This window comes from Mycteria americana (assembly GCF_035582795.1).
Source record: "Mycteria americana isolate JAX WOST 10 ecotype Jacksonville Zoo and Gardens chromosome Z unlocalized genomic scaffold, USCA_MyAme_1.0 Scaffold_18, whole genome shotgun sequence".
Classification (NCBI taxonomy): domain Eukaryota; kingdom Metazoa; phylum Chordata; class Aves; order Ciconiiformes; family Ciconiidae; genus Mycteria; species Mycteria americana.
In genome coordinates this window covers 8,269,812-8,291,900 of record NW_027445436.1, presented here as the reverse complement: position 1 = coordinate 8,291,900, position 22,089 = coordinate 8,269,812, and the positions used below count along the sequence as shown (strand labels likewise).

General features: G+C 43.8%; 1 protein-coding gene across 6 annotated transcripts in view; it reads right to left on the bottom strand.

Moving 5' to 3' along the window:
- Window positions 1–2,948: 2,948 nt before the first annotated feature.
- Window positions 2,949–22,089, bottom strand: part of LOC142402964 (BDNF/NT-3 growth factors receptor-like) — a 270,912-nt gene continuing 251,771 nt past the window's right edge. For 5 of the 6 annotated variants that reach the window (XM_075488970.1, XM_075488974.1, XM_075488976.1 and 2 more), the window contains 2 exons: window positions 9,735–9,893; window positions 6,887–8,872 (listed from right to left, as the gene is read on the bottom strand). In XM_075488970.1, the coding sequence (XP_075345085.1) occupies window positions 8,687–8,872; window positions 9,735–9,893 (345 nt within the window). In that variant the 3' untranslated portion in view covers window positions 6,887–8,686. Of the gene's footprint in view, window positions 3,035–6,886; window positions 8,873–9,734; window positions 9,894–22,089 lie in introns of those variants that run through there. The other variant, XM_075488975.1, reaches the window with a different exon arrangement.

The following is a 22,089-nucleotide window of genomic DNA, read 5'->3' as shown; positions in this document are numbered from 1 at the left end:
TTGCAGTATTGTTCCCTCGGGGTTTTCCTTTTTCCATAATTCCAGCTCCTTTGCCAGCTGGTTCCCAAATATTGTAGGACTATTCTTAAACCCTTGAGGAAGCACCGTCCAGGTGAGTTGTGTTTTTTGTCCAGTGGTGGGACTTTCCCATTCGAAGGCAAATATTGCCTGGCTATCTTTGTCTAGAGGTATGCAGAAGAAAGCATCCTTGAGATCAAGTACAGTAAACCACTTATGTTTTTCTTTTAAGGATGCCAGCAAGGTATATGGGTTAGCTGCTACTGGGTGAATGTCTTGAACAATCTGATTTACGGCTCTTAAATCTTGAACTAACCTATATTCCTTGCCATTCTGCTTTTTCACTGGCAATATCGGGGTGTTATATTCTGATTCATACTCTATCAATAATCCATAATTCAAAAATTTTGTTATTAATTCTTCCAACCCCTTTCTAGCTTCCCACTTAATAGGATACTGGTTTTGTCTTACCGGTTTAGTTCCAGATTTTAGAACAACTTTTACTGGTTCCGCCAATTTAGACCGACCTGGGATTCCACTTGCCCATACCAAGGGTGTTACTGCATCCTCCACTTCTGCAGGAATTTCTTCCTTTGGTCTTGGTGTGTTCTGTAACATAAAAATTCTCACTTCCGCAGCTTTTGGTTCGGGTATTAGTAGTTGTACCTCTCCATTCTTAAAGGTTATCTGCACATCTAATTTGCTCAATAAATCCCTTCCCATCAAGGGTATCTGGCATTCAGGCATATACAAAAACTGATGAGTCATTTGGTTCTTGTTTAATCTCATATAATTTAGACCAATTAATCGCTTTTGGCATAGCGTGCCTTATGCCAAACAGTATCCATCTCTGATACCTTGTTAAAAGCCCCCGGGGGTCCCGGCTGATTGGGATCCCACTCTGGGTCTGTGGCAGGAAAATTTTGATCTATCGTTCCCTGCAAATCCCCATTAGCATGTGCCCCTTCTACCTGTTTCTGAGCAGTATTTAATACCATCTTCTTTTCAGTGCCATCCAACAATGTATCTAATATTACCTGTAAATCATTCCAATCAGGATTTTCTCCAAGCCTTTGGCGAGGAGCTACCGTAAATTCCAAATCATCTTCTTCTTGTCCACGCTTTAAACACCCTTTTCCCAATGCTACAGGCAGAGCAACATCGTTTTAAACTCTTATTCCTTCCCTGTTTTTCCAAAGTCAATATTATAGAATCTTGCGGGATCATCCCACACTGTTTTTGCCACTCCGGATGATTTCTCAAAGTGAAAAATAAATCTGCATAAGGTACCTCATCCCATTTACCCTCCTGCCTGCAAAATAACATCAATTGCAATATAGTGTTATATCTTAGCGTTCCATTCTTTGGCCATTTTTCCTGATCTTCAAGAATATACGTTGACTGCCAATTATTACAATACTCTATAAGCTGTTTTCGAGTGAGAGGATCTCCCCCTCCACTTTTCCTCAGTGCTTCAATATACAACCTAGGGAAGATCTTTTCAAAATCCCCCCTTCCGCCGAAGGCTTATTACCCATTATAAAATAGTACAAAGAGCAAATACAAAACCACAAAGACAATGACTTACAAAAACACAAAGACAATGACTTAACATGAAACACAAAAATACAACTTAACAAAACATTGGGGACTCGAACCCCTTATACCCTTTTTTCAATGGGACTCTAACCCACCTCTTCCTCCGGAGGTTTTAATTGATTGCCAAATCCAATTCCAGATTCCAAACCCGGGTGTCCTACAGACTTTCGTCTGATAGGATCGATTCCTTCCTTCCCTTAGGTACCTTTATAGCCCAGTCCTGTGGGGCTTTCGCAGCATCTTATGGGCAGGCAACCACCCTTTTAAAGAAAATTAAAGAAAGGAATGCCTTTACCTTCCCAGGGGTCTTGCTCAGAGCTCTTCGGTCCGGGGATCGGAGGTTCTCCCCGAGAATCCCTCGGTGCCGGCTGGAGGTCCTGCGATCCCGCGGATCCATCGAGATTCAGAAGCAGTGTCCCATATGGGGTGCCAAAACTGTCACCGAAATTGGGAATAAACCTCTTAAAAACCAATGTAGCATTAAGAAGCAGGCATTCTCTTTATTGCAGCGCTGGATGCACAGGGGATCCTTCCGCCTAACGTGCATACCAGTTTACACAGATCTAGGTTCATTTATACAGTATATCTTTCCATATGCATAGGTTTTCACACTACTGGGCGGGACTATGTTAATTAGTATCTATCTTACATAATGATGATTTAGCATAACACATGCTCAGTTTTTCACATGGGGGTCCTCTGGTGGTCGCTGGTGGTCGTAGACCCCAAAACCATGCTTTTCAGGTCATGAATCCAGGGTCATTCTTCCTTTTAAGGCTTAATTTTCTCCATTGTTAAATATCACATGCTAGAAGATCCGGTTTCACCAGGATATTCTTGGGTTTTCTTTTGTTCCTTCTTGGTTGATCCTTTGAACTTTATTCTTTAAATGTTCCTCACTTATTTTCCAACAGCCTTGCATACATGCAGGATTGTTTCTTTCACATTTCCTCACCCCTCTATCTCACAGCTGTTGCACAGCATTTTTTACCCTTTCTTAAATATGTTAGCACAGAGGCACTACCAACATTAGTGATTGGCTCAGCTTTGGCCAGCGGCGGGTTGGTCTTGGAGCTGGCTGAAACTGGCTCTGTCTGACATGGGGGCAGCTTCTGGTTTCTTCTCACAGAAGCCACCCCTGGAGCCCCCCTGCTACCAAAACCTTGCCATATAAACCCAATACACCCAGTAATTGGTTTGTATATGCGCATATATGCTAATTCCCAAAGTATATTGCAGCAGAAGTAGTGGAAGGGTGGCGATTCAAGGAGGATGTGCCAGGAATCTGCAAATGCTGGACAGCATTCAGGACGATAGAGACAAGGTCAGAAGCATGCCTGGGAGCTGAGGTGTCAAAGGCAGGAGGGAATGGATTTGCATCTCTTCACATGTTCCTAGCACCAGCCAGTTTGATTACCTGAGCAAGATAAATGAGTGAAAGGTGATGTGAATGTGTATGTCTCCAAGGAGTATTTAAATAGTCTCTGGAACAATGCAGGTTGACTCTTCTTTTGTGAGAAGATTTAATCAGGGCAATAAAACTAGGACAGATATATATTTCAGTGTTTTAATTTCAAGATCATTAGAACAATAAAACTATGTCACTGGATGATTAGTTGCCATGTCAAGCAAAGGCTAGATGGTTTCTAGCAGAGAGGCAAGCGGCTGGGTCTAGGGAGCTGGGGGTGAGACACAGTCCTGGCTCCTCTGTTACTAGGCCCCCAGCCTGGGGACAAGATGAGCAGCTGCACAAGGCAGCTGGAAAAGGGCCAAGAGGAAGAGACAGAGGCAGGCTAGACATCAGCCTTCTGTGTTTGGCTACCGAAGATGGGCTGCCACAAGTGGTGATGAGCAGCATCCCCCCAGAGAATGGATCCACCCCAGTACAAAGACTTCATCATGAAATCAATTTTGAAAGTTTGTTGAGCCTTAGCAGAAGCAGGAGCAGGACTTGTATTGAATATCCCCTACTAGCCTTTTTAGTGTTTCACAACTCTCTGGATTTTATGCAGAAGGCACAGGAAGAGCTGATGGGCCTTTGACTCTGTTACTAGGCTGTGGAAGGCCCTGTTGCTGAACAGCAAAGGGAACTAGGCTTGGCTGGTGCAGGTTGTGCACACTGAAGGAGAAGCAAATGGCCTTAAACAAGCCATTTGCAAAGCCAGCTCTCCAAATGAAAAAGTGTTCAAATAGGATCTTCATTTTGGAGAAAAAAAATGAAAAAAAAAAAAAAGAATAAAAAAGAGCCTAACAAACAGATTACATTCATATTGGATATTTCTTTTTCCTATTATTATTATGGAACTCTTCTTTCCTCACCTAGGAATTCAGTGATCTGTTTTTTATTCAGGATTTTAGAGTGCAAATATATCTTGCTTCTAAGCATACTAAACTATATCTTAATTTCATCCTTTTCAAAAGGAGGTAAACAAAGACATTAAAAAAAAAAGAAAATAGCACACAGCACATGAAAATTGTATGTCTTTTAAAGTAAGCATTGTATCTTTTGGATGACAGTGTTTATTGTAAGACATTCTTTTTATTGAAAACACTATAACACAAAAGACTTTCCATGTCATGTCGAGAGAAGCTGGTCACATGATTCACAAACAAAATTTTTAACACTGATACGTAGGCATCACTTCAAAATCAGCCAAGATGCAAAATTTTAAAGCAATGACTTGCTATAGCAAACTGCAAAATGAGAACCACTAAATATTTGCACAGAGACATCACATTAAGAAAAGAAAAAGAAAAAAGAAAGGAGAAAGTGCTACACACCAGGTCACAGTTTGGTGACAATATGGAGATCTATATTTATATATAGATATATCTCTCTCTATCTATCTAACTCAAGTGACAAAGTGGGAGAGATCTAGAAATATATGTATATACATAAAGTATAGGCGGAGAGCAGGGCTGGGACAAATATTTCATAATTAATTGATTTGATCTCTATTGGTGATGTAATTAAACATCAGTGTTGAATTAAATTACTTGTATATATAACATTCTTAGCTGCTTTTCTTTAAGTTACAGAATGATACATAGAAGCTGCAAGATATAGGCCTCTCTAAAGATTTGATTTGATCTCTGTTTTCTTACATATTTCTATCAAACAGCCCCACTACTAGCAGCTTCTATTATCCTTGCCCAAAGTATTCAGTGTTTATAAAATACCAGCTGGTTGTCACTCAGAGCCTTCTACAAGCAAACAAAAAAACCCCATAGACCTGGTCTAGAATGCATAGACAGTAAAATAATGTACCCAGCATTTCCTTTTACTTCTCCTGAGATATATGTTTAAAAGATGGCAAAATAGTCATAGTCACTTTGTTGCTGTTGTGAAATTCACAGTGTTTTCCCTGAAACATGTACACTTTTTATTTTTGCTTCATATTTGTGATTAATTATAGTAACACCCCCCCCTCCCACAAAAAAAACAACCCACAAGTGTTTTAACTAAGGCTCTTCAAGGACCTCTTGATTCAAAGCAGCACTGGTTCATCCCAGCCCTGACAACAAGAAAATACAACTTCCTGTGCTATCAAAACCTTCATGTTTTATTAGAAACCCTGATCTGTTCCCCTGCTCTTCCCCACTCCCCTCTCTCACATTTTATAGCAGCATTTGAATTCATTTACAGGCTGCAACATCCCAGAGATAGTCTTGTTCTAACACATTCCCATTGTACCTTAGTCATCCAGTGACCTGATCATTTTATTGGGTTATTTCTTTTATTTTCAAAGTGTTTTGTAAAAGTCTACATCAGCCACAACAGAAACAATCTCTCAAAAAGGGGGGGGGAGCACGCGTGTGTGCACAAATGTTGCTATTATTACTGCTGAATTTTGGCATTCTCACCATTGTCCTGCAAGTAGTGCTGCGGTCTGAATAGTCTTGGAATTATTTCATTACTGCAGACAATTATAAAATGCTAATGAAGCTGCACTGTTATTCTAGGACAATAAAAAAGCAATTGCACAAACCCAGAAATGACAGTAAATCAAACTGCTTTTGGAGCTTAGTTCATTTCCTTGTGAGAAATCAGCAAGTGAGATGGGAATGGAAGAAATGTTTTTAAGCAATCATTTTGGGAAAAAAGTGCTTTTTATATCTCTGGCATTCTAGAACTTCCTCTGCTGCACATCAGTTTAAAAAGTTGAATTTCACAAACATAGAAAAATAAATATAAAAAGAAAAAAAATTATTTTGGTCACTCTGCAGACTTTATTAATTTATTAAAAGCACTAATTATCATTTGTAGCAATGTAGATGTATGTAAATTTATACATATATATTACCTTTTCATGAAAAAATGCAAAATATGTATAACTACAGTTAATAGCTTGTCTACTCTGATTATACCTTTTATGCATGATCAAGAAGAGTAATGATATAGCTTAAGGTTATCCATACTGGTGGCTTTGTAGAACATTTGGTCCTTTAGAAGTTTAACATACTGCTATGTTATTGCACAATGCATTGTAACATTAGCTATTCTCTAAAATGACTCTCATAGTCTTACTAGTAAATCAATAATAAGATGCCACTAAGTACAATTTCAGGGCTTTGTTGGGTTTGTTCTTGGTTGGGTTTTTTTGGGGGTATACATTCTTTCAGTGCTTGCAAAACCCATGTGTTTGCTTTCAGACTGGAGCCTGCGTTGCAACAGAAGCATCTCAGATGCCTTTTTCTTAAGCTCATAAGAAACTAAGACAGAATACAGAAGGCAGAAGCTTAACACCTCCCCTTCCACCACCTGCAACCCTTTCCCACTGCACAGTATCAGCAGACTCTGAAGCCTTCCTTCTCTGCTGCTGTTATGTTGAAAATTATTTGCAAATTCCTTTAAAATATAAAAATCAGATTCCCAGAGAATCGGTTTCACTGGATGCTCAGTCTTTATCTAGTTTTCTATGTGAACTTCTAAGACAGTCTAGTAAAATTTTAAGGCCAATTTTGTAGGAATCTTCCTTAGACTTTTTGTGTGTTTCCAGTTCAGTACTGGTTAAGAAATAACATCTAGTTTATTAAAGAAAAACTGAGTATGGCTTTATAGTTATATTCTCTTGTTTATTTGTAATGCTGCCTTTTCAATGACATTGAGAAGGGTAAAAATCCACCACTTGTCCAGTGAACTGTTTTCTTTTGAAAATGTTCAAAATATTTATGAGCTATCTCTAAAAGCTTCTGAAGGAAAAACCTAAAGTGCCTCAATAAATAATATATGCAAGTAAATTATATATTAAGAATATTATGGGAACACTTGCAAAAATAAAATGCTTAATTTATTAAATACAATACTCCCAACACAAAGATGAAAGACTATTTGATCTGGCTCATGTCAATAAGAAAAAAACAAAAAGAGAAAAAGAAAAGAAAGATCACTTTTTTGCAGCTATGCCCCCTCACAGAGGGAGGCAAAAGTCTTGAGGACTAAGTAAGGTAGGTTTTCATTTGTAAGAACTCATATTAAAAATAATCCTACCTCTACATTTGAAATCTTCAACTTCCAGTTTGAAAAACAACAGATATACCCATGCATTTGTCATCAACACAGTGGCCATGCAAATGCTGTATATGTACGATGCCCATACAATAAAAAAGAAATAATTTTTTTAAAGGTGGATGTTGGGAATGACAGCACTAGCATTGACACAAACATGGTGCTGAATTCAGGGTCTTTGCACTCCGAATAGTAAGCCATAATCTCAGAGTCATATTTATTTTGTCCAGGGATCTCACTCTATCCCCCACCATGGCTCAAACATAACCAGTGATCTCTGTGCTTTAGATTATTCATGTAATATCAGTCTATTGTATCTGTAGCATTGTAAATGTGTCCTCCATTAGCCCCTTCTAATGAAATATAACTTATGCTATTATGAGTTAGCTATATGAGGTTTATATATATATATATATGAGTTAGCACAAGGGTGTACTACAAGATGAGACATTAATTTCTGCACAAAGGGCATTAATCAAAAAATACCATGCACAGTTTTGCTTGCAGAGTTAAAAAACCAAAAGTATTGAGGAAGGAAGGAATATGCTGCTGGACAAGCACTGTATAAGATACACCTGCCCCAGCATCTATAGCTTGCCCTATCTTAACAAAATCCTTAGTTTAAACACTTGATTCTGAAATAATCCTGTACATTAATAAGCCTAGCATCATCCTTTATTACCAAAGACTAGCTGGAGAACATTTTTATACCAGTGGCATACCGATATCCTACTAGAAGAAAAAATAAGGGCATGTGTTTTGTTCATCATTTTGTAGCATAATTGTGTGCAGCACAGACAATATCTTTTTCCCTTTTACCATAGACTTGTATCTGGCAATGAAAAATGCTGGCCATGCACCTCCTTGAACAATCCCTTTACTCCTCAGAAAGACTGTCCAAGGAAAGTGCTAAACCACCTCTTGCCTTCCATCAAATTGTTTCAGTGTTTTTTTAGTGGGGTTGGATGCCATCTGATCCCATAGTTCCTTCAGATAGTGGATCACATAAGTGCTGTTTTCATTCCATCTAGCTTTGTGTCTGCAAAAAATATGCTTTGTGTAGAGAACATTAGTCTTTTTCCACCCACATGCTGAAGCAAAAAAATTGAGGTGAATACAAAGAGTGAATATAAAGATTTCTGTACAGCAGAAATCACAAAGTTTGAGTCAAATATATTTTTCCCTTTTTTCATCCACATCAAAGGCATGAATACAACAAGGCATTGTTAGTTGTGGTGGGCGAACTGGAGAGTCTGCTGATATAACAGATCAAGTTTTTAAGGCCTTTGTCTATGCAGAGTTACAATAATGCAGAAGCCAAATTGATTAGAGAGAGGAAAAATGATAGAAACTGAAAGAGAGAGTGAAGATACATTTCAGTAATGTCTAAAAAGTCAATACTGTGCCTATAGATGGAGAAGTGCACATTGCTTGCCCTTTGAAAGCTTCTCCATATCTTTGTCATTAATACTGTCAAAGTTAAGAACACATTTTAATGGAGTTCAGTGGCAGTTGAACACATTCATTCACGCAGACCATAAGAAGAAATGCTAGGATGTTTTAGCCTAAAATATCCAGGTAAACTGGAGATGCCTTAGCCAAGTTCTGGAGGAGGGAATGGATTTCTTTGATGTTGAGCCTCATGTGAGGCTCCCTTTGCCAACAGCCCAGCATCAACTCATATACTTCCTTGGGGCACGTGCGAGGTCGCTGCAGCACTCGGCCCTGAGTGATGCACTCAATCACCTACGAGAAATCACAAGGAAAGGATCAGTGTAGCCATGCCAATTACGTAGGCCTCACCCATGGAAGAGCTAGCTGCTAATAGCCACAGCAGCCTCACTGGTGGCAGTCACCTGGCCACCTCTGCAGAAGAGCTACATTTCTAGGTAGATGTACAGGCAGTGGGATATGATCTGGAAAAATCACCATAATGTAGGATGTCAAGGAGCAATGCCTTGACTGATGTGATGTGATGTTACGTTAACCCATGTTACCCCTTCCATTCATGAGGGAATGGTGGTAGGGAAGCAATACCATACGTCCCCCACTTGTCTATCACTCTCACCTCATCTCAGAAGTAAGCTGTTTCAATCGTCTCACATAGAGCACCTCTCCCTCCCTCCTTACACTTTATGAGTACCACCATGGCTAATCTCTGGAAAGGGATTACTTCTGGTTTCCCAGGTATGAAGAGAACTCCAGATTCCTTCAATCTATTCAAGAATGTTTTAGAACAACCACTTCGTGACAATGACATTTCCTGATATGTAACTGAAATCACCCAATGCCAGTTTGGGAGACAGGTAAGCTCCTTTTTATTGCCTCATGGTCTTTCTCAACACCCAGAGCAGACTATCCTATCCAAAGGAGAAAGCTACATCCCAAATTGGTATAGTCTTACTTGGATAACTTCCATCCAACCTGGGGAGAAAAGGGTGAAAAAGAAGAACTTCAACCACAAAGTTTGCAACAATACCATAAATACATGATATCAGGGTTATTGCTTTTACTAAATAAATTTGCTACTGTCCTTTCTCTAGAGAAGCCATACCATCAGTTAAAATGCCACCCTCCTTTATGCAATTTGAAAATATAATACACTCACCTCATTGTTTGAGAGCTGATACCATGGCTGTTTGCCATAGGTAAAGATTTCCCATAATACGACCCCCAGGCTCCAGACATCACTTTCTGTGGTGAACTTCCTGTACATGATACTTTCTGGAGGCATCCAACGAATAGGCAGCATTGTGTGACCTCCAACCTGAGGAAAAAAAAAAGAAAGAGTCAGAAATAATTCCTTCAGACCTCCAGGAAGAGTATTGAGAGGCTAAACCAGGGAAATCCACATTTTCTTTTTTTCCCATCTGCTTCCATTCACTTTAAAGAGCTTGTAAGAACTAGAGAACTGTGATCCAACCTCCTCTCTCCCGAATGGTGATCACTACCATGATAGATTTCTCAATAAAATCTCCAAAGAAATTGTTTCTGAAGTATAAACTGTCCTGGTTTTGGCTGGGACAGAGTTAATTTTCTTCCTAGTAGCTGGTATAGTGCTGTGTTTTGGATTTTAGTATGAGAACAATATTGATAACACGCTGCTGTTTTGGCTGTTGCTAAGGGGTGTTTCCACTGGTCAAGGACTTCTCAGGTGCACAAGAAGCTGGGAGGGGGCACAGCCAGGATAGTTGATCCAAACTGACCAAAGGGCTATTCCATACCATATGATGTCATGCTCAGTATATAAACTGGGGGGAGTTGGCTGGGGGGTAGTGGCTGATGCTCGGGGACTGCCTGGGCGTCGGTCGGCAGGTGGTGAGTGGTTGTATCACTGATGTTTTTTCCCTTGGGTTTTGTTCCTCTCTCGGTCTCTTGTTGTTTTCCTTCTCAGTACAATTTATCATTATTATTATTATTATTATTATTATTATTATTATTATTATTATTATTTTGTTCCAATTATTAAACTGTTCTTATCTCAACCCACAAGTTGTCTTACTTTTGCTCTTCCAATTCTCTCCCCCATCCCATTGGGGGGGAGGGTGAGCGAGTGGCTGTGTGATACTTAATTGCCAACTGGGGCTAAACCACAACAGTCCTTTTTGGCACCCAATGTGGGGCTTGAAGGGTTTGAGATAATAACAGATTAACCAGAGCGTATCAAGGAATTTAGGTCTGTTAGTAGTTGCGGGCCACGATATTGATTCATCTGTTCTCGATATTGGTTTACCTGATCTGCACCATGCTCATTTTTTTGCTGTACATGTTATAGATCGGTGTTGTTTTTTGCAGTTTGCTGTGCTCTGCAGGGATTAGTGATGTTTTGCCTGTGAGATTTGTTATTAAAACAGTGACCTTGGGTTTATTTTGGTATCTAAGTGCTGTACTGAAACCATTACTGTATGTCGGGTACCACCTCATGGAGACAATTAGCAATTATACTTCTTCCTCTGAGAGGTTTTCTATGGAGGAAATGCAGAATGGCACCTTTGCTACTTTCTTCTACGTTTCCTCCTTTGTTACAATAACTTTTCAGTATCTTGAACATGCTTGGGTAGTTAAGATACATCTATTGGTGTTGCTGGGGAATACTGTTTCAGTTTTCTCTAAGATTAGTAAGCAATTTAAGAATATCATCCAGAGATCTGCCCCAAGGCTGGATAGTTATGAGTGGCAGGGTGTGTGGGATAGCATGGGCAAATGCCTAGGACGGTGGGCACCTCCAGTGTTTTGGAACTTCACCCCTGAACAAGTGCAGGATCCTGAAAAATCAGTAGAATATTTGGAAAAAGTATGATGTCACCCTGGCAATTCTAAGGAGATCCAAATCACAGCAATGTGCTGGGGCCTGGCCCATGCCTACCGAGCCCTGTTCAACACTATTCAGAAGCCTCAAGGATCTGGTGACAAAACGAAAGACACTGCAGCTACTCCAGCCCCCCCTGCAACAGGCACTGCGGCTATTACAGACCACTCTGTGACAGGCACTGTGTCTAATCCAGCCCCCACTGCGACAGGCACTGCGGCTATTCCAGCCCCCCCTGTGACAGGCACTGTGTCTAATCCAGCCCCCACTGCGACAGGCACTGCGGCTATTCCAGCCCCCCCTGTGACAGGCACTGTGGGTATTCCAGCCCCCCTGCGATGGATAATGCAGTTCAACCAGGGAACCAGCCCATGTCAGTATCAGTCGCCCCTATACACAAGAAGAAATCCTGGAAGTGAAAGTCAACTTGTTTAGAAAGGGAAGATGAAAGAGCAGGGCCATCACAAGGAGAGGAAGAGGAAGAACTTGTGGATGAGACAGAAACCACCCAATCCCTATCCCTGTGTGAGCTGTGAGATATGCGAAAAGATTTTGGCCATCGTCCAGGCAAGCACGTTGTCTCCTGGCTGCTCCGATGCTGGGATAATGGGGCCAGTAGCCTGGAATTAGAGGGTAAGGAAGCCAAACAGCTGGGATCCCTTTCTAGGGAAGGGGGCATTGACAAAGCGATTGGAAAAGGGGCACCATTCCTCAGCCTCTGGAGGCGACTCCTGTCAGCTATAAAGGAAAGATATCCCTTCAAGGAAGATGATGTATATCGCCCAGGCAAATGGACCACCATGGAGAGAGGTATCCAGTACCTGAGGGAATTAGCCGTGCTGGAGGTGATTTATGGTGACCTGGACGACGAGCGGTTACCCAAAGATCCAGATGAAGTCCAGTGCACACGACCCATGTGGCGGAAGTTGGTACGGAACGCACCATCATCGTGTGCCAACTCATTGGCAATACTGACCAGGAAAGACGGAGAGGGTCCAACAGTGGATGAAGCGGCTAGTCACATCTGGGAATACAAAGAAAGTATCTCTTCCTCCTCCCTTGTCTCAGCTGTGGAGAAACTGTCCCGGAAGGTCTAGCGACTCGAAGAAGATAGGTCCTAATTTCCACCTGTACAGACCAGCATCTCAGCTATTAGGAGTCAGCGTTCCTCTGCTCAAGAGAGAGGATATAGAGGGTACACACCACGGGGCACCCTATGGTTCTACCTGCGTGACCACGGAGAGGACATGAGGAAGTGAGATAGAAAACCTACCTCGACCCTAGAGGCACGGGTACGTGAGTTGCAAGGAAAAACAATCACCCAAGGGGGTTCTTCCAGGAAAATTGCTGCTCCGGTTTCCAGTGGACAGTTCCCCAGACAGAGTAAAAGGGCTGATCTTACTCCTGATTTTAATGAAGAAACTCCTGACTCGTATGTGCAAGAAGTGGGTAATGAATACTATGACCAGGACTAGGGGGGCCCTGCCTCCAGCCAGGTGGAGGAAAGGGACAACCGGGTTTACTGGACTGTGTGGATTCGATGGCCTGGCACATCAGACCCACAGGAGTATAAGGCTCTTGTAGACACCGGTGCACAGTGTACCCTAATGCCATCAAGCTATATAGGGGCAGAACCCATCTGTATTTGTGGAGTGACAGGGGGATCCCAACAGCTAACTGTATTGGAGGCCAAAGTGAGCCTAACTGGGAATGAGTGGCAAAAGCACCCCATTGTGACTGGCCCAGAGGCTCCGTGCATCTTTGGCATAGACTACCTCAGGAGAGGGTATTTCAAGGACCCAAAAGGGTACCGGTGGGCTTTTGGTATAGCTGCCTTGGAGACGGAGGAAATTAAACAGCTGTCTACCTTGCCTGGTCTCTCAGAGGACCCTTCTGTTGTGGGGTTGCTGAGGGTCAAAGAACAACAGGTGCCAATTGCTACCACAACGGTGCACTGGAGGCAGTATCGCACCAACCGAGACTCCCTGATTCCCATCCATGAACTGATTCGTCGACTGGAGAGCCAAGGAGTGATCGGTAAAACTCCTTCACCTTTTAACAGTCCTATATGGCCAGTGTAAATGTCTAATGGAGAGTGGAGACTAACATTAGACTATCGTGGCCTGAATGAAGTCACGCCGCCCCTGAGTGCTGCCATGCCAGACATGCTGGAACTTCAATATGAACTGGAGTCAAAAGCAGCCAAATGGTATGCTACAATTGATATCGCTAATGTGTTTCTCTCAATCCCTTTGGCAGCAGAGTGCAGGCCACAGTTTGCTTTCACTTGGAGGGGCGTTCAGTACACTTGGAATCGATTGCCCCAGGGGTGGAAACACAGCCCTACCATTTGCCATGGACTGATCCAGACAGCACTGGAACAGGGTGAAGCTCCAGAACACCTGCAATATATTGATGACATTATCGTGTGGGGCAATACAGCAGCAGAAGTTTTTGAGAAAGGGAAGAAAATAGTCCAAATCCTCCTGAAAGCCGGTTTTGCCATAAAACAAAGTAACGTCAAGGGACCTGCACAGGAGATCCAGATTTTAGGAATAAAATGGCAAGATGGACGTCGTCAGGTCCAAATGGATGTGATTAACAAAATAACAGCCATGTCTCCACCAACTAGCAAAAAGGAAACACAAGCTTTCTTAGGCGTTGTGGGTTTTGGAGAAAGCATATTCCAAATTACAGTCTGATCGTAAGCCCTCTCTACCAAGTGACCCGGAAGAAGAACGATTTCAAAGGGGGCCCTGAGCAACGAAAAGCCTTTGAACAAATTAAAGGAGAGATACTTCATGCAGTAGCCCTTGGGCCAGTCTGGGCAGGGCAAGACGTAAAAAATGTGCTCTACACCGCCGCTGGGGAGAATGTCCCTACCTGGAGCCTCTGGCAGAAAGCACCAGGGGAGACTCGAGGTCGAGCCCTAGGGTTTTGAAGTCAGGGATACAGAGGATCTGAGGCCTGTTATACTCCAACTGAAAAAGAGTTATTGGCAGCATATGAAGGGGTTCGAGCTGCTTTGGAAGTGGTTGGTACTGAAGCACAGCTCCTCCTGGCAACCTGGCTGCCGGTTCTGGGCTGGATGTTCAGACAGAGGGTCCCTTCTACACATCATGCAACTGATGCTACGTGGAGTAAGTGGGTCACACTGATCACACAACAGGCTCCAATAGGAAACCCCAATCGCCCAGGAATCTTGGAAGTAATTATGGACTGGCCAGAAGGCAAAGATTTCGGAATATCACCAGAGGAGGAGGTGACGTGTGCTGAGGAGGCCCCACTGTACAATAAACTGCCAGAAAATGAGAAGCAATATGACCTGTTCACTGATGGGTCCTGTCGTATTGTAGGAAAGCATCGGAGGTGGAAAGCTGCTGTATGGAGTCCTATACAACAAATTGTAGAAACTGCTGAAGGAGATGGTGAATCGAGCCAATTTGCAGAAATAAAGGCCATTCAGCTGGCTCACTGCCCCTCACAGCATCCTTCTTTACAAGTTGTAGGACAAGTTCTGGACAAATGGTAGGGCTGTGTTTCCACCCCTGGGGCAGTCGATTCCAGGTGTACTGAACGCCCCTCCAAGTGAAAGCAAACTGTGGCCTGCACTCTGCTGCCAAAGGGATTGAGAAAAACGCATTAGCAATATCAATTGTAGCATACCATTTGGCTGCTTTTGACTCCAGTTCGTATTGAAGTTCCAGCATGTTTGGCACGGCAGCACTCAGGGGCGGCGTAACTTCATTCAGGCCACGATAGTCTACTGTTAGTCTCCACTCTCCATTAGACTTTCTCAGTGGCCATATAGGACGTCGCCAGATCCCAATGGATGTGATTAACAAAATAACAGCCATGTCTCCACCAACTAGCAAAAAGGAAACACAAGCTTTCTTAGGCGTTGTGGGTTTTGGAGAATGCATATTCCAAATTACAGTCTGATCGTAAGCCCTCTCTATCAAGTGACCCGGAAGAAGAACGATTTCAAAGGGGGCCCTGAGCAACGAAAAGCCTTTGAACAAATTAAACGGGAGATAGTTCATGCAGTAGCCCTTGGGCCAGTCCGGGCAGGGCAAGACGTAAAAAATGTGCTCTACACCGCAGCCGGGGAGAATGTCCCTACCTGGAGCCTCTGGCAGAAAACACCATGGGAGACTCGAGGTCGACCCTTAGGGTTTTGCAGTCGGGGATACAGAGGATCCGAGGCCCACTGTACTCCAACTGAAAAAGAGATATTGGCAGCATATGAAGGGGTTCGAGCTGCTTTGGAAGTGGTTGGTACTGAAGCACAACTCCTCTTGGCACCTCGACTGCCGGTGCTGGGCTGGATGTTCAAAGGGAGGGTCCCCTCTACTGCAACTGATGCTATGTGGAGTAAGTGGGTTGCACTGATCACACAACGGGCTCGGATAGGAAACCCCAATCGCCCAGGAATCTTGGAAGTAATTATGGACTGGCCGGAAGGCAAAGATTTCGGAATATCGCCAGAGAAGGACATGACGCGTGCTGAGGAGGCCCCACTGTACAATAAACTGCCAGAAAATGAGAAGCAATATGCCCTGTTCACTGATGGGTCCTGTCGTATTGTAGGGAAGCATCGGAGGTGGAAGGCTGCTGTATGGAGTCCTATATGACAAGTGGTAGAAACTGCTGAAGGAGATGGTGAATCGAGCCAATTTGCAGAAGTAAAGGCCATCCAGTTGGCTTTAGACATTGCTGAACAAGAAAAGTGGCCAGTGCTCTATCTCTATACTGACTCATGGATGGTGGCAAATGCCCTGTGGGGATGGTTACAGCAATGGAAGCAGAACAATTGGCAGCGCAGAGGCAAACCCATCTGGGCTGCAGCACTGTGGCAAGATATTGCCACATCTGGGCTGCAGCACTGTGGCAAGATATTGCCTCGAGCCATTGAGCTGGCATCCACCGCCTTCCCTTCATCCACTAGGCGGGTGACCTTATTGTAGAAGGAGATCAGATTAGTTAAACAGGACTTTCCCTTTGTGAACCCATGCTGACCATGCCTGATGATTGCATTGTCCTTTAAATGCCTTTCACCAGCACCCAGTATGATCTTCTCCATAATTTTTCCAGGTAATGAGGTTAGGCTAACAGGTCTGTAGTTTCCTGGGTCTTCCCTCACACCCTTCTTGTAAATTGGAATAACACTGATGAGCTTCCAGTCAGCAGGGACCTCCCCAGACTCCCAAGACCTTTGGTAGATGATGGAGAGGGGTCCTGCTGTAACATCCGCTAGCTCCTTCAGTCCTCTGGGATGAATCCCTTCAGGCCCCATGGACTTGTGAACATTCAGCTGGTACAGCTGGTCCTTTACAATTTCAGTGTCCACAAATGGAAAGTCACTGTTCCCACACTCGTGGTCCTCCAACTCAGAGGACCGGGGAGCCCAGGGTCTAACAGTATTATTAAAGCCTGAGGCAAAAAAAGCATTGAATGCCTCTGCTTTTTCTTCATCCCTGTTTGTCAGGTGACCATCTTCAACAAGTATCGGTCCAATGTTTTCCTTGGACCTCCTCTTGCTATTAACATACTTAAAAAAGCCCTTCTTGTTTTCAGATACAGCACTGATCAGGTTCAACTCTAGTTGAGCTTTGGCCTTTCGTGTCTTCTCCTTTCATATAAGAACCACAGCTCTGTAATCTTCCTGTGAAGCCTGACCTCGATTCCACAGGTTGTACAATTTCTTTTTCCTCTTGAGCTCCACAAGGAGTTCCCTGTTCAGCCAAGCTGGTCTTCTGCCCCGCTTGCTTGACACAATGGGATTGCCTGCTCCTGTACTTCTAAAAGGTGGTTCTTAAAAACTGACCAGCACTCAATGGGCCCTTAAGCCCTCAAAAGCAGATTCCCAGGGGACGCTGCTAAGTAGCTCCTTGAGTAGCTTAAAGTTTGCTCTCTTGAAATCCAAGGTAGCAACTCTGCTGTCCTTTTTTCTCATCACACTGAAAATTTTAAACTCAACCATTTCGTGGTCACTGTGGCCAAGGCAGCCACCTACCATCACATCTCCCACGAGTCCTTCTCTATTCACAAACAAGTCTAGGAGGGCATCTTTCCTAGTTGGCTCACTGAGTGCTTGTGACAAGAAAGTATTATGATATAGCTGTAAACATTTCCAAGGAAGGAAAAAAAAGGAAAGCTTTTTCAAGGACATCTAACTTTTGATTAATTCCCATTTTCCTGACTTAAGATTTATTTAGTTATGAAACCACACTTGCGCTTTCAAGATTCTGTAAATTCAAACTTTACATATCTTGTTTTAAATAATACCCTCCTTGTTCTAATGTTGAAACAGAAAATGGAAGGAAAACCAAATAGAAGTCAGGGTTCACATTATTTCTAAATCACTCAGAACATCCGTTTCCAGCTATTTGTTAGTAATTCAGTGTTAGCACAGCATACCAAAAAAACCAGCTATTGCTGTTAGAGCTCAACCCTGGTCTGTATATTGCCACAAGTCAACACTCGTTATATATTCTATAAAAATAGAAAGTGATGCTAAAACGTTCATATATGTGGTCTATTACTAGGCATTTTTTCTCCTCCCCCTACCTCAGACGTTGTGTTTACAAGTGAGGAGTATTTTTGTCAGAAACACTGACCTAAAGGCAGGACTCCTGAGTTCAATTTCTGGCTACCTTGTGGATTTGCTTCTGACTTAATATAGGTTGCTGTGCACAGGTTGCTGTGCCATTCAAAAGGGGAACCAATCCCTGAAGCTTTCAGCCTAACTTAAAAATATTCATGTGACCACTCTGTTGATGGAGGATGAATGCATGTTTTTAAGTACTTTACTCAATTAGACACATTCATCTCTGTGTTAGATTACCCCTCTGGCAAGCAGAATTTCTGTAAGGCTCCATGCATCAGTTTTTTTAATGATCTTTGACTGAGAAGTCACTCAGTGACATGGAGAGTTTGAAGTAACATATGAATATGCTGAGATGCAAACAAAGCTTCACTTTCCCACCTTATTGTAAACTAAATTGATATGGCAACCAAACTGCTCCAAATCACCACTTTTTCTCCTGTCTCGAGTAGTAATTCATTAGAAAGACAGAAAAATTAGTCCCTTAAAAACATGCAGCCACATGCAGCCACATACACCCAGCCAAAGGGCAAGTGCCATTAAAAATTATTAGTGATGAGAGGCTTTTGGTTTCATTAAATATTAAAATGACTCTTAGATCTGCTCATCATATAGCCTCCACAATTGGTTTTTTTCAGCAATTTCTTTGAGTCATTCCTTAAAAATTAATGAAAGATATAAACAATAAAATGTCTCTCTTTTTTCTTTTTTGTCACATCCTACATTAAGAAATGTAGAGCAACAATGATAAATGACCACCAAATGATCAATGTTGCAATGAACAGAACTGGAACATCACAGACCTAATTGTCTCTCTTGGCAGTCGTAGCAAGACTAACTCATCACTGCTGACACTTACCCAGTAGTAGATTTACAGATAAGTACAAACCGTGGGGCTTTTTGGTGTTCTTCACAGAGCTGTACAACCCCACACTGCCTTGGCTGAACTGTATCCATTTCTGTCCTTGAAGGCAGAAGACTTTACTGGGCAGAGTACTGGGCCTGGACTGAGAAGTCCTGAGGTCTATCCATCTCTATCACTGCTCTTCTCTATTGTCTTAGACAAGTTACTGCCAACATTTCAGAGTCTTTGTGAAGATAATATTTAGCCCCTTTGCAAAAGCACCGATAAAAGGTATTAGCTATTATTATAAGGGGTCCTCCTCTTCCCAGATGGCATTGTGATGAAGACAGCAAACCTGTGAAACACTGAGCATCACCTGTGGCAGGCTGAGCATCTTCTATCCTTCCTGGTTCAAGAGCACCTTGAACTTCAACGCAGATCTCGGTTTAGCCATATCAAAAACACAGGTCAGGGCCTAGCCAAAGGTACTTTCTCTAAACACCCATTTATTTCTCTATTAATGAGCCACTGATGCTTCAAGGTGTACCTGCTGCAGCATGGACTTTATCCACAGCCACAGATGCTTCGAGGTGTACCTGCTGCAGCATGGACTTCATCGACAGCCACAGATGCTTCGAGGTGCACCTTATCCAGCGTGGACTTATCCTTGGGCCACAATCCCTTCAGAGGTATACCTGCTGTGGCACAGACATAACCATGGCCACAGACATTTCAAGATATACCTGCTCTGGCATGGGCTAATCCATGGGCACAGATGCTTCGGGGTGTCCTGCTCCCACGTGGATTCACAGAATCACAGAATCACAGAATCGTATAGGTTGGAAAAGACCTTTAAGATCATCGAGTCCAACCGTTAACCTAACACTACCAAGACCACCACTACACCATGTCCCTAAGCACCTCATCCAAACATCCTTTAAATACCTCCAGGGATGGCGACTCAACCACTTCCCTGGGCAGCCTGTTCCAATGCTTGATAACCCTTTCAGTGAAGAAAAATTTCCTAATATCCAGTTTAAACCTCCCCTGGCGAAACTTGAGACCATTTCCTCTTGTCCTATCACTTGTTACCTGGGAGAAGAGACCGACCCCCACCTCTCTACAACCTCCTTTCAGGTAGTTGTAGAGAGCAATAAGGTCTTCCCTGAGCCTCCTTTTCTCCAGGCTAAACAACCCCAGTTCCCTCAGCCACTCCTCATAAGACTTCTGCTCTAGACCCTTCACCAGCTTTGTTGCCCTTCTCTGGACACGCTCCAGCACCTCAATGTCTCTCTTGGAGTGGGGGGCCCAAAACTGAACACAGTATTCGAGGTGTGGCCTCACCAGTGCCGAGTACAGGGGCACGATCACTTCCCTAGTCCTGCTGGCCACGCTATTTTTGATACAAGCCAGGATGCCATTGGCTTTCTTGGCCACCTGGGCACACTGCTGGCTCATATTCAGGCAGCTGTCAACCAACACTCCCAGGTCCTTTTCTGCCTGGCAGCTTTCCAGCCACTCTTCCCCAAGCCTGTAGCGTTGCATGGGGTTGCTGTGGCACAAGTGTAGGACCTTGCACTTGGCCTTGTTGAACCTCATACTATTGACCTCGGCCCATCGAACCAGCCTGTCCAGGTCCCTCTGCAGAGCCTTCCTACCCTCAAGCAGATCAACACTCCCACACAACTTGGTGTCATCTGCAAACTTACTGAGGGTGCACTCGATCCCTTCATCCACATCATTGATAAAGATATTAAACAGAACTGGCCCCAACACAGAGCCCTGGGGAACACCGCTTGTGACCGGCCGCCAACTGGAGTAAACTCCATTCACCACCACTCTTTGGGCCCGGCCATCCAGCCAGTTCTTTACCCAGCGAAGAGTACACCCGTCCAAGCCATGAGCAGCCAGTTTCTCCAGGAGAATGCTGTGGGAAACCGTGTCAAAGGCTTTACTGAAGTCTAGGTAGACAACATCCACAGCCTTTCCCTCATCCACTAGGCGGGTCACCTTGTCCTAGAAGGAGATCAGGTTGGTCAAGCAGGACCTGCCTTTCCTGAACCCATGCTGGCTGGGCTTGATCCCTTGGTTATTCTCTACATGCCGTGTGATAGCACTCAGGATGATCTGCTCCATCAGCTTCCCCGGCACCGAGGTCAGGCTGACAGGCCTGTAGTTCCCCGGGTCCTCCTTCCGGCTCTTCTTGAAGATGGGCGTCACATTAGCTAATCTCCAGTCAGCAGGGACCTCCCCAGTTAGCCAGGACTGCTGGTAAATGATGGAAAGGGGCTTGGTGAGCACTTCTGCCAGTTCCTTCAGTACTCTTGGGTGGATCTCATCAGGCCCCATAGACTTGTGAGTGTCTAAGTGGTGCAGCAGGTCACTAACCATTTCCCCCTGGATTATGGGGGCTCCAGTCTGGTTCCCGTCCCTATCTTCCAACTCCAGGGGCTGGGTACCCAGAGAACAATTTGCCCTGCTATTAAAGACTGAGGCAAAGAAGGCATTAAGTACCTCAGCCTTTTCCTCATCCTTGGTCACTGTGTTCCCTCCCCCGTCTACTAGGGGCTGGAGATTCTCCTTAGCTCTCCTTTTGCTGCTAATGTATTTGAAGAAGTATTTTTTGTTGTCTTTTACAGCAGCAGCCAGATTGAGCTCTAGCTCAGCTTTGGCCCTTCTAATTTTCTCCCTGCACAGCCTTGCTACACCTTTGTAGTCCTCCTGAGTTGCCTGCCCCTTCTTCCAGAGGTCGTAGACTCTCCTCTTTTTCCTGAGTTTGAGCCAGAGCTCTCTAGTCAGCCAGGCCGGTCTTCTTCCCCGCCGTCTCATCTTTCGGCACCTGGGGACAGCCCGCTCTTGTGCCTTTAGGACTTCCTCCTTAAAGAAAGTCCAGCCTTCCTGGACTCCTTTGCCCATTAGGGCTGCCTCCCAGGGGACTCTCTCGACCAGTCTCCTAAACAGGCCAAAGTCTGCCCTCCAGAATTCTAAGGTGGCAGTTTTGCTGACACCCCTCGCCGCTTCTCCTCGTATCAAAAACTCTATCATTTCATGATCACTCTGCCCAAGACGGCCTCCAACCATCACATGGCTCACAAGTCCTTCTCTGTTCGTGAACAAGAGGTCCAGCGGGGCACCTTCCCTAGTTGGCTCACTCACCAGCTGTGTCAGGAAGTTATCTGCCACATGCTCTAGGAACCTCCTAG